The sequence below is a fragment of the Megascapheus bottae genome, chromosome 5, assembly GCF_031878675.1.
Source record: "Megascapheus bottae isolate mThoBot1 chromosome 5, mThoBot2.hap1, whole genome shotgun sequence".
NCBI lineage: Eukaryota > Metazoa > Chordata > Mammalia > Rodentia > Geomyidae > Megascapheus > Megascapheus bottae.
In genome coordinates this window covers 85,374,750-85,387,431 of record NC_143513.1, presented here as the reverse complement: position 1 = coordinate 85,387,431, position 12,682 = coordinate 85,374,750, and the positions used below count along the sequence as shown (strand labels likewise).

Sequence of the window (12,682 nt, the reverse complement as noted above, 5' to 3'; positions counted from 1 at the left end):
TTTGCTAGTATATCGACACATACATGCGCACACACACCCCTCCACACACACTTTGTACTTAAAAGATCTCTTTAGAACTAAATGAGGAATTCTAAAAGGAAATTATTTTTTCCAAGTCATATTAAAATGTCTATGGACAAATGTGGGTAAAATACATGGCTATATGCCAATTTTTTTTAAATAGTTCTTGTCCAGATGCCCTACTGCAGATGAATGGACATATATACAATGGATACAGTATATACAATGGAATTCTACATAGCCAACAGACAAGATAAAATAATGGCATTTGCAGGGAAGTGGATGCATCTAGAGCAAATCATGTTGAGTGAGACAAGTCAAGACCAAAGGAACAGAAGGCGCATAGTATCCTTAATAAGTGGCTATTAGATCCAAACATACAAGAGCGAGGACTCAATATTTGCATATCCAATGCTATGGACATGGTATTGGAAATATAAACACAACTGCAAAGACATAAAAACCTATGACTCTACTGGCCAGGAGTTTGGCCTAGTGGTTAAAGTGCTTGCCTAGCATGCATGAAGACCCAGGTTTGATTTCTTGGTCCCACATATATAGAAAAAGCCCAAAGTGGTGCGGAGGCTCAAGTAGTCCAAGGAGAAAGTCCAAGGATAGTGCTCAGGCCCTGAGCTCAAGCCCAGGACTGGCAAAAAAAAACGACATAAAAACCTATGACTCTAAAGACATAATGTTTTATTTCATAAATTAATATGTATCTATGATATAAAAACCCTTAGCCTAATTTTGATTATGTTCTAAAAACTAAGTGCCAGTGATTGTATATAGATCTCTTCTTGAACACTTGTTTATTAAACATGTCATTTGAAATATGATGTAAAAATCAATGTTAATAAACTCTTTAATAAAAAATAATAATTCTTGCACAAACTATAGTCTTCTTAAAACCAAGTTCTAAAATTAATTCCAGGAATACAAATTAGGTGATCCTAGAACAAAAAGAAAGTCAGTATTGTCACTTGCTCATTAGGGAGTCAAATTGCACTTGTATGGCACTGATGTTTGTTTTCAGCACTTAGAGAACCACCATGCAGACTATAGCCTTAAAGAAAGATGGACACCAAGGAAACCCAACAGAACACGCGGCTCATGAAATTCCACAAGAGGGTTAGACAGCCTGGAGTGGATGGTATTTTAGGATAGTAAGTGTGTACTATTTATGTCCACTAAGGGGCCTTGTGGCAATACTATGGAAGAAATATTGAAATAAAATATGTGTCGTGTCCAGAATAGCAGTTAATGTGTCTATATAAGTGAATTGGTTGTTCTGTTAAATGAATTCATTCCAGGTGACAGGCTGCAATTAGATGTTGATAGCATCTATTTTCATCTCCCACAAGCAATGGTAAGTATCAAAATTAATTCTCTTAGGCCTTAGTGGATACTGTTTTCTTTGTGGGCAGTCTTGAGCTTGTTTTCTTTTAAGTACCACATTAGAGGTTCTCCTGGAATCAGTCTCTGTTGGTGTGGTTTCTACTTGTGATAGAAGGCTCTTCTTGGCATCTGGCTTCCTGTGACAACTGGAGAAGACTTCCTGGTGGATCCTTTGGAGCTGAATAACAGGCTGCATCTTTAAGACTGGGGAAAACCCATCTGCTTGTTCAATTAGTGCAGGTAAGGCCTTCATGACTCCACTGATCTCCTTGGCTATGCTTTCTCCTCTGCATTTCAAATTTTCCACAGGGGAATCTGAATCTGGCTCATATTTCAGGTCCAAAGATTGTACAACAGGTTGAAACTTCTTCAGAACTTCATGTTGTGCCTTCAAGGTTTTGATGACACATTCAAGGATCTTTCTGGGATATTGTTTGCGTTTAGTCGCTATATCTACTCTGACTTCATCAAATTGATCTTCAAGTGTTTTGATGTCAGACTCTACAAAACAATTATCTGCAGCCTCCTGCCGTGCTTGCCCATTAATGCTGACATTCTCTTGCACAGATGATTCAAAAGTCCACTGCAAGTCCCAGCGCCGGCTCCCGGATCTGGATCTCCTCCGGAGCTGCTGCACAAAGCGGCCGCACAGTGCTAGCACTTGCGCCGAGGCCCGCTTGGAAGCGCAGGGCCCTCGGGAGTCCTCTCGGGGAAGAGACGAGGCCGAGGCCTGACGGGCTGTCCCGGCCACGGACTCTCCGTCCAGCGGAGTAGCGGTGCCCACAAACGCGGGAAAAAGCCTCCTTGTATTCATGTTGTTGAACTGCCTGAAAATGGGCCAAAGAGACCACAACATGGACTCTCATCTCTACATGTATGATCCTTTTGTCAGTTTCATCGTGCATGTGTATGTGTGTGCGTATTGTTGAAGATATAAATCTTATTGAAGGTATAGACAGACAGACAGACAGATGATAGATAGATAGATAGACAGACAGATGATTGATAGATATAGATAGATAGATAGATAGATAGATAGATAGATAGATAGATAGATAGATAGATATCTTGTAAATGCTATCTTTTCTCCATTGTTTTTGACTCCTTGTCAAAAATTATTTGGCTGTAGGTGTATTTTTTAATTTCTATGTCCTGTTCCACTACTTTTCACATCTGCTTATGTGCCAATACCAAGCCACTTTGGTTGCTGTAGCTGTAGAGAGTAATTCGAAGTCTGGCACTATAACACCTCCAGGGGTGCTTTTTTTTTTTTAACTTAGAATTCCTATTGAAATTTGGATTTTATTTTTATCTTTATCCATTGTAGAACAAAATTTCCTTGTTTGGTGTATCTTATAATTCTTATTATAGAGAACTAGGCGTTTCAAATATAACACAGATACTTTGTGAGTCAGAATGCCCTCTACCCCACAGAGTTGTTTTTCAATTTTGCTATTGGATTGAATTGTGAATTAGCTGGACTAATTCTATGAAGTCTTGATTCTCTGTTACACATGGTCACTGACATTTCTATTCACTTAGCCTGATGCTAATGACTGAGCCAGTAGGTCTTTTCCATAAGAATTTGTGGATGTGTTGGGATATTGCTCAAATGCTTCTGCTGTGAGAATACAGCCCTGTCTCGTCCAATGCCTCCTGCTTGTGAGGAGTCTCTCAAGGTGCACAGTGAAGAGATCTGTGCCTCACAGGTCCTTTCTAGACCTGCACACAGCTCTTCCCACATCCTCTGACACCCTTCTTCCCCAGAATAAAGCAGAACTTTGCATGTCTCTATCTTCATTTGCTTTTGTTTCTGTTAGCCTTTTGTGTTTTGCTTCAGTGGTTTATCTGCCTCAGACAGCTTTGTTGTTAAGCAGTTGCCACTGATTTCTTTTTAACACCCTGTGGAAAAGCTTGCTCACACCAAGTGAGGTCAAGTAAAGACCAGTCCTAAACTAAGGAGGTTCCAGATAATGGCCAAGCAGGTCAAGTTATGACCATTGCCTAGGGCCAGATTTTGGAAACCCTACATGTTCCCTACCATCTCAGGGGCTCGGAGGTTGTTGGTTTGCACTCGGTCACGACTGTGATTCAGTCTCAGTGAGCAAGTCACACGGTGAGCTGCTGGTCCTCAAGACTGCATAGAGATAATGGAAGAGGGTTGGAACAGAAAAGGATAAAATGTCACAACATTCTTATGACAATTTGGCAATTTTCTTAAATAAACATCCCTTAAGTTGATACAGGGCTATGCTTAATTCTAGAATCTTGAAAAAGTTTATTTTGGCAACTTTTTCATTGTTTTCATGAAAAGACAGATTTGTGAGGTCCTTACTGTTCCATTTTGGAAACTGACCTGTTAATGGAAATTCTGAGTTAGAAAAGGGACTTTGTCCACTGAGATGTGTAGTGGACAGGTACTATGGTATTCTCATGGAAGTAGCAAAAATAGAAGGGAATGACGAGTAAGTCAAAGACAAGAAGAGCCACCATGCCCATCTGTGTTACCAGGCTAAATCAAGCTCCTTCCTCTTGTGCTGACCTTCCAGTTCTTTATGACACCACTGTTGACAATTCCTAGATGTGCCCAGGGTCCAAATCTAGTGCCTGCAAGAAAGGCCAAGGAAAGCGGAGTTGGAGTGGGGAGACAATTTCTCCTCAATGATATATGCAGCTACTGCCACTCTGACATTCTGAAGCAAGCTCTGGACTCTGGCTAGTCCAGTCTAATGACATCCCAGCCCCATTGAAACCGGTTCTTTTACCCAGGAATCTTTCATCCTATCTCAGATTTTTCTATGGTTATCTGGTTGATGCTTCAAGCAAACAAATTTTTATGTGTCTTTGTATCTTTCACCATAAATCTGAGTAACTGATAATCTAATGTTTGTGAGCTATCAATTTTTGTAGTTACTTAATTTTACTTTACATGAGGTAGGGGAGAAAATCAATCCTTCTAAATAAAGTTGACAATTAGCTTCAGTGAGAACATTTTTAATAATGTACACTTTTAAAAAGTTCATCTAACATATTGTTTTGCAACTTAAATATACAATAGCTTGAAAAACAATATTTAGAAAAGCAACTTAAATATGCATAGCTAGGAAAACAATATTTAGAAAACAAAAGCCAATTTAAACATGAATCAAAGCAACAAAAAGAGTACAAATTTTATATGGCTCGGATTTTACAGTTTTCTTATTGAATCAACAATGTCAGGAATCTCTTTAGCTGCTTCACTGCTGGGGAATTTAAATAAATGGGTTTTCCTTCACCTTCTTCAATTTTGTCTGATAGCAACTAGAACTTTCCCTTTAAAGTCTTGAGCACTAAAATATCTCGATTTTTCCCAATCAGGAACATGTCATTTCTGCTGCTAGTTGTGAGCTTTCAGTTCAATAATAGAATTGGACACTTCTTGCACATCTTGTGAACTTTTAGGTTGGTTTAGACTCCTTGCAATACCATGGCACAAGTTTGTCCTGAGCCTCTACTTTTTGTTCTAAAATGCAAACCAGTCTACAACCTATCTACTTCTTTCTGCATTGCCCCTCCCGTCCTTTTCTTCACAGAGAAGCAGAGCAAAGCAGAGTCCGGATGCTTGAGGCAGCACTGAAGGCAAGCGTGGCTTGGACCAGAGATCTATGCTTCTCTGCAGCTGCCTTCTAGGGTATTCTATGGATAATTTTCCAATGGAAATGTTTCAATAGCTTTGTTTACTTGAAATAACATCTTCCATAACAGCTGCCTGGTTACAGGTTTATTTACAAAAGAAAAATATGATTTGAAGAAAACATGAAAACTAAACACAGTCACAGGACCCAAAGGACTTCCATGTGAATATTTTTGCACTATTGGAATTGTCTTTCTGAGACTATAACATGGGCTCCACACCAGCACGCTACAATGCCCTTGTCATCTTCATGCTCTCATTGTCTTTCACCTTCTCCTTCAGTGTCATCTGAGAACGAAATGAAATCACACTGAAGTGTTTTGCACTGAAACTTAATAGGAAAGCATAATGTAGAATGAGATTTTCAAAAATTTTCAAAAGCACAGGTGACAAGGCCCAGGAAGAGCAAGGGGGAATCTTCTCACTGATGTCATTTTTTTCCTGCTAATATTAGGGTCTTGACACACTTGTTTATGGCTGGCACTCTACCACTTGAGCCATATCTCCAGTCCACCTTCTACCTGAGTAATTGGAGATGGTATCTCACAGATTTTTCTACCTGGGTTGGCTTCAAACCACAAGCCAATGGATCTCAGCCTCCTGAATAGTTAGTGTTGCAAGAGTGAAGCATAACATCCAGTTTTGCAGCTGTCATTTATGCATATACGATCAGAATTACCATCCTGAACAACCCAGCTGTTGTGCTTGTGTGCCTTGGACCAATCCCAAACTTCATTTCTGAGAAGGTGATGACCAGTCTTATTGAGTTGTTGAGGTGGAAAAGAAGGGAAAGCAAACATCTTAAATGACAGGGTACCAAGTGTCCAATAACTATATAATGACTTAGTAGCAGAATTTGAAATCTAAGGAAAACTCACCTCTGTGGAATCAGAGTGACAGGCTTTATTTTCCTTGGTGACCTGCCACCCTGAAGCATGCATCTACTGCAGAATGGCTCCATATAAGTGAATGGAACATCCTTAAAGTTCTCTGTCACCTTCTATACGCTATCTTGAACCTGCCATGGGGGAGCCTCCAAATCCAACTGACTTTTGAGTGGAAAAGAGGTGTTTTAGGAGAAAGTGGCATTTTGTCTTTTTCACAAGCATCAGTAACTATACAGACTTGAGTTCAAGCTTATGGACCATACTGATGTCATATACTAAGCTCCCCAAAAAGACATGTTCCTATTTTGTGGTGATTATAGCCATGCTGGAGCTATAAGGCTCATAAAGCAAATCTCTTCCCAGAAGAATTTACATAGACCAGCACTTCTTCAGTAAGATACTAGGTAAACAGTTTGTGACCATGGTAAGACCCACAGGCGCTCTTAGCAAGCTAGGGCAGCCATGGGAGTGCCTGCTCAAAGCTGTGGGGCTCCAGGTCCCTGCCTCACTCTCTGAGATACTCTGTGTTGAGCTGTGGAGGCTCCAGTGTCCACCGTACCAGCCACCAGTCCCAGCAATGTCCCATGCTGGGAGATTTCTCACCCTCTTCCGCAACTTCCAGGAGGCAGCCTGGGATAGAAGACACAGAGACCACCCTGATGGGCACCCATCCAGTGGGGTCAACCCTAAAAGCTAGAAAAATTACTAAACATTGCCACCACCTTTATCTGATGTCTGATGTCTGAGGATACCAAAGTAAAAGGAGATCATGTTTCTTATGTGATTCACACCTAGAAATGCACAATGGATGTCTCTGGGTCACCTCCTCTGTAGAATCTTTCAGATCATGTGGTCAGGATTTAGCTAGAAAATCAGAGAACTTTCTTTTGGCTCTTGGAGCTATGAGAATTCTTTAGTTGTGAGGCTATGAACCCTCTCCTCCCATGCAGTTCCCTGGCAACCCAGCAGTCATGTCCAGTCAGGCTTGGCTCACGCCGTTTGTTACTCAGAGCAGCCAGATTTAGATGCGGTCTGAGGGGTGAGAACAAGGGCCGCTGAGGAATGGGGCCAAAGTCAATACCAGTAGGTCAAAGGAGGCATCAGGATCGCAGTTAGTTGGGGCTCTGATCAGGAAGGTAGTTCTTAGACGCCACGGCATGCATGTCATCAGGGTATACAGTCCAGACACACTGACAGATGATACAAAGCAAATGACCTTGAAAAGAAAATGTATTGGCTGTGGTAAATGAAACACAGGGTTGTGGCAATTGTCTGAACTCCTGTCAGTGTGACTGGCATACCACCCTGCCCCTACTCCCTCGAGGGTGTCCCTCATTCCACACCCTTGCCTCAGGTAGCATCCTCTCAGCAGCTGGTGTGAAGAAAGGATCTCAGCCTCCCTATGTGGTAAACGTCCAGCCCAGGGATGACCTTCCACTGTTTCTGAACTAATCAGTGTTCAGGGAAATGTTGGCACAACTACTGAAAAATGTGAGTAGTAGTGGGTTCCCCAAAGAGGAGCAAACGCTACCATCTTGAGAAGGTGGAAAGAGATCGGACAGGCAGAAGGGAGAGTACTCACTAAAGGAAATGGCAGGCAGTCTTCTAGGCCCTAGTTTATGGCTCACAAGGGAGGCCCCACATCACTTTGAGAAGACCACGAGAGATTTTAAGGAAAAGGAGGAGGTTGTGTTTCTAACATGATTCACACCTAGAAATATACCATGGATGTCTGTGGATCGTTATGATGGCTTGGATAGGCGTTACTTTCCTCTCAGCAGTGTGTTGCTGTCACTTGTGATGTGTAGTACATTCTCCTATGCGTGGATTGCTTGCACTGATACTATAACACCTGGGAGCATGCAACTCCAACTACTTAACAGCACCCTAATGAGGTTCCATACTTGTTTATACAATAGTTGAACACTGTTTAAAATCTTATTTGTTAAATGATATAGCACTGTTGGGTATCGTTTCACAAACCTGTAAAAATAAGTAAGCCAGCTGGAAGATTTATTCTTACTGCATCAGAAGTCACTGAGTTCCCAGCTCCACTCTTGGAACAGAAGCTGTTCTTTCCTCCCTTCTCTTTGTTATTTCAACTCTTATTAAACTAAGAATTCCAGATGCAGAAGCAGAAACATACCGTACAAACTAGTAGATTCAAGTATTTCTTCAGGGAAGACATCTAGTCTCCTGTAAGTCTGTGAAAACAGTGTGACTTACAGTTCTCATTCAGGAGTCGTGAACTCAGAATCCTGTCTCATAGTTCACTTCCTCTTCTACCACCCCTGTGAAGCAGTAGCTCATAGCTGAACTTTAACAAGTGTCCCAAAGATCCTCATGTCATCCCTGGTCATAAAAGAAATGCAAATGAAAACAGCTTTGAGATTCCACCTCACTCCAGTTAGAATGGCTGTGATCAAGAAATCTAATAACAACAGATGCTGGTGGGGATGTGGCCAGGAGGGATCACTACTACACTGCTGGTGAGAGTGCAAACTCATTCAACCACTATGGAAAGCAGTATGGAGATTCCTCAAAAGACTAAACATAGAGCTCCCCCATGACCCAGCAATCCCACTCCTTGGCATTTACCCAAATATCCAGAAACAAGGGCATACTAAAGCCACCAGAACAACGATGTTCATTGCAGCATTATTGACCATAGCTAAGATATGGAACCAACCCAGATTCCCCTCAGCAGATGAATAGATCAAGAAGATGTGGTATATTTACATCATGGAATTCTATGCTGCCATCAGAAAGAATGACATTGCCATCATTTCTAAGGAAATGGAAAGACTTGAAAAAAAAAACATATTAAGCGAAGTAAGCCAGACCCAAAGAATCATGAGCCCCATGGCTTTCCTCGTTTGTAACAATTAGTATACATTTAAGATTCTCCTAACAAAGGACTGTAATAGATTAAAAGCTATGTAAATATGTCCATTTAGATGAGGCTAAGTGAAATAAACTCCAGGATATGGAAACGAGAGGTTTATCTTTGTGATGGTTGTTCTTAATGTACTCTGTGAAGCCATTTCTTTTTTCTTCTTTTCCCTTTAAGGTTTAAATCATGTTGCTTGGTACCTAGTATATTGTATATAAGTTTATTTGTGTATTTGAAAATAGGAAGATAAAGGAAAAACAGGATTAGTGGGAGGGGGTTTGGGGGAGGAAAAGTGAGAAAAAAACATGGGAAGGGGAACAATGTTCAAGAAGTAATGTACCTGATGAATGTAACTGTAACTCCTCTTTGTAATCACCCCAACAAATAAAAATAAAGTTTAAAAATTTAAAATTTAAAAATTTAAAATTCTCCTCATGCCAGAGGAGAATGCTGCCTCTCCTAGAGTCCTTTCTACTCCTCTTGGAGCCCCCCTTCCACCTTGCAGACTCCTAGACCATAAATTGTTGCCTCCTCCATGGCTTCTCATGGACACATGTGTAAAGCTTGCGTCATTGTCTCTAAGTTTCAACTTCTTCCAGAGCCTGTATCCCAGGCCAACTTCTATGAGAGCAGGCAAGGTAGAGAAAAGTAGCTAGACTATGGGAAAAGAATAACTAAACACTGGGAAGTAACCCTTCAATGTCTGTCTCTTGCTCTGAATGTGCAGCTGCTCATCTTGTGACTTGAGCCTTCAACATATGCACTATACCAGAGAACCATTTTTCCTACTCTTCTCTGCACCAGCATCATCAGTCTCCATCCTGTCTCTGTTGGAATACCACCTCTCCCAGGCTAGTCCTTCTTGAGGCCTCCACTCTAAGGTCTGTGGAAACAGTGTATCCTGATCCTGTGAACTCAAAGGCTTGAGAAAGAGTTTATCTGACTGGGACTCTCCCTCAGCTGACAGCACTAGGTATTTTTCTTATAGCCTTTTTATGTGGAAGGCCAGGGTGAACAGATAACCAGGACTCATATGTGGCCAATCAATTCTCAGGAAGCCAGGAATCCCACCACTCTACCCACTGCCCTGAGGCCTGTGGCCTCCACAAACGGGTGAGGGTGACCATGGACATTCTGCCTCTAGGCCTTTATTTCCATGTGTAGCTGAGGAAAAGATGTGTTGCTCTGTTTTTTGTTTTGGGGGGTTTGGGATGGGGGGGTCTTTTGGGGGAGTCATGGGGCTTAAACTCTGGCCTGGGCACTGTTCCTGAGCTCTTCAGCTCAAGATTACCGCCCTATCCTTCAGCCAAGCCCCACTTCCAGTTTTCTAGACGTTATTTGGAGATAAGAGTCTCAGGTCCTTTTGTGCCTGGGCTGGCTTTGAACCTTGATCCTCAACTCTCAGCCTCCTGAGTAGCTAGGATTGCAGGCGTGAGCCACCTCACGCGGCTTGTTGCTCTGATTTTTAAATAAAGACAACTGCTCAGAGAAAAGCCATTGATCACTGCACTGAAGCACATATGGGAAAATGCTTTCAGACCAGAATTTTTGGACAGAGACTTGTTTGAAACAGTGCACTACTTGGGTTGGGTAGCCCGAGCTTAGACATGTCTGAGTGACAAGGAGAGCTTCCACCTCCAGACCCAGTTCTTTGGCCATTCATCTGAGAGGCAAAGGCCTGCTAAACATGGATAGACTAGAAATCCATTTCTAACTTGCTGTGCTAGGAGTTAACTACCTCTCCGAAAAACCCAATGGGCTTCTTAACATCTCTTACTGCTAACTCTGAGACCCTCGAAGCCAGATTCAAACCCAACTTCACTGAAGATCCAGTAACAGACAGGCTCAGTTGTCCAGATTTTCCCCTTGGAGGAGGGCAGAACAAGCCCTCGACAGCTTGCATAACCATTCTGCCTGTGCTGCAGGGGAGAGGCCCCATGGGAGAGCCACAGGAACACTGCTTCCATTCATCCCCCAACCTCAGTGCAGAGAGTACAGGGCATGCTGGTGTTTCTGAAATGCTCCCAACAGAATAAAGTTGTCTGGTGCTTGTGAAAAGGACACAGTGATTTGGACTTGACAAAATGGTAGGAGTTAGGGCAATAGCTGAGCAGTTTTCTTTCTGGTCCTCATTGCACCTTCTTGTCTCTTTTCCTCTCCATGGTTGCTCAGGCCCTCAGGCTCCCTGGCCTGCCTCCTGGGCACACTGTCCTCCCCGGGATCCGTTTGCGCCACAACATTGCCCTGACTATTCCGGTATCCTGCCCATTCTCCCTGGGCGCATACTTCCCATTACTTTCCCAAACAGACCTAGGAGTGCAACACTTGGAGCAGATGGGTGACAGCTCCTATTAATTGCATTTGTACATGCAACCAATTCCTGATCATTAAGCTACAGCCTGCTAAACGTTTTAATCCTTTTCAAATTAACCAATTGTGCATGATTGTGAACTAAATTCTAACTAATCAGAATGAAGGGCAGTACTGCATGAGGGATAAAGTCTGGTCAGATTTCCTGCCCAGCACACTTGCATGCCTGCATTCTTATCAGTAGCAGGCCCTCTCTAGAACTGAACTTTGTTTTGCTGTGTTCCGTTCTAGTTGGTGTCCTCACTATTTCTAACACTGTGACGACAGGCATGCGTCATCGTCAAGCCCAGCTAACAATCACTTGTCTCACTTTTTGTGTGTATGCCAGGCTTGGAGCTTGATCTCAGGGTCTGGGAGCTAAGCTTTTGTGCTCAAGCCTATTGCTCTACTATTTGAATCACAGCTCCACTTCCAGATCTTTGGTGATTAGTTGGAAATAAGTCTCATATACTTTCCTGCCCAGTCTGGCTTCTACCCACAATCATCTGATCTCACCTGAGTAGCCAAGACAATAGGTGTGAGTCCCCAGTACTTGAATTTATTTTCTTATATTCTCTTTAAACATGTTTTATGTAGAAAAGGAGCCAAACAGGATTCAAGCCTGTAATCCTAGCTACCTGGAAGGCAAAGTCTGGGGACTGAGACTCCAGGCCAGCTGAAGCACAATATTTCATGACCAATGGTAGTCATAGTGGCATGCACCTATCATCACAGTGTTAAAACAATGTACAAACATCCATGAAAGACTTACTCCAAAGGAACGCTAGCACCCTAGGAAGCAACCCACTAATGCCTGCAGGGCAGTATAGGAGCCCTCCGAGTCTCTGAATACAATGAGGGAGTAAATGAGCCCCTAAAATCATGTGCCTTCCTTCCTTATTGTTTGTAAAGTCATCTGGGGATTAACACTTAATAGTCAAAAATAAATTGCCAAAACCTCTATACATCGCGGGGGCGGGGGAACCTGTCTATCTGGCTCCACGTGGCTGTGGTTTTTGCAGTCTTGTTTGAATATGACGATTTGTTCGTTTTCCTGTTAATAGTCACTTTAGTTGGCTCTGAGTTTTTGCTATCCTGCAAACCATTCTTGCCTCTTGTCTTTTGGGGTACATGTGTTGATTTTTTCATATCAATAACTCTTGGAATCTTTAGACACATCAGGGTCTGGGAGATTTGGTCTGTGATTCCTGTCAGAGTCTGCTTGTTTCTGACTCCTCTAGGCAGAATTCCCACATGTAGTTCTAGCTGTATTCTTCAGGTGTGTGAGAGCAATTTGCAGTAAAGGCGTGTTGATTCACAGAGGCTGGATGGGATTCAAACCTTCTTTTCCCTAGATGTGGAATGAAGGATCTAGAGCCTTGCTCACTGAAATGTTGAAGGCTCAACTTGACTTCCCATAGCCCTACCATCTATATGGGAAAGTGCCTTATTCCACAGAATGTG

General features: G+C 42.4%; 1 protein-coding gene across 1 annotated transcript; it reads right to left on the bottom strand.

Moving 5' to 3' along the window:
* Nucleotides 1-1,309: 1,309 nt before the first annotated feature.
* Nucleotides 1,310-11,031, bottom strand: LOC150063857 (kinetochore-associated protein NSL1 homolog). The gene is made up of 4 exons (XM_090332264.1): nt 11,008-11,031; nt 10,647-10,788; nt 6,486-6,606; nt 1,310-2,243 (listed from the first exon to the last, which is right to left on the bottom strand). The coding sequence occupies exons 1-4, from the start codon at nt 11,029-11,031 to the stop codon at nt 1,346-1,348; spliced, it is 1,185 nt and encodes a 394-aa protein (XP_090188390.1). The 3' UTR covers nt 1,310-1,345.
* Between the last annotated feature and the right edge of the window lie 1,651 nt (nt 11,032-12,682).

Excerpts from the sequence above, each read along its gene's own strand:
- LOC150063857 (XM_090332264.1), bottom strand. The coding sequence starts at position 11,031 with ATGGAGAGGAAAAGAGACAAGAAG. Across the intron at positions 6,607-10,646 it reads CGAGGGTCTCAGAGTTAGCA|GCTGCCTCCTGGAAGTTGCG; the intron begins GTAAGAGATGTT and ends CTTCTATCCCAG. Across the intron at positions 2,244-6,485 it reads AACACAGAGTATCTCAGAGA|GCAGTTCAACAACATGAATA; the intron begins GTGAGGCAGGGA and ends GCCCATTTTCAG.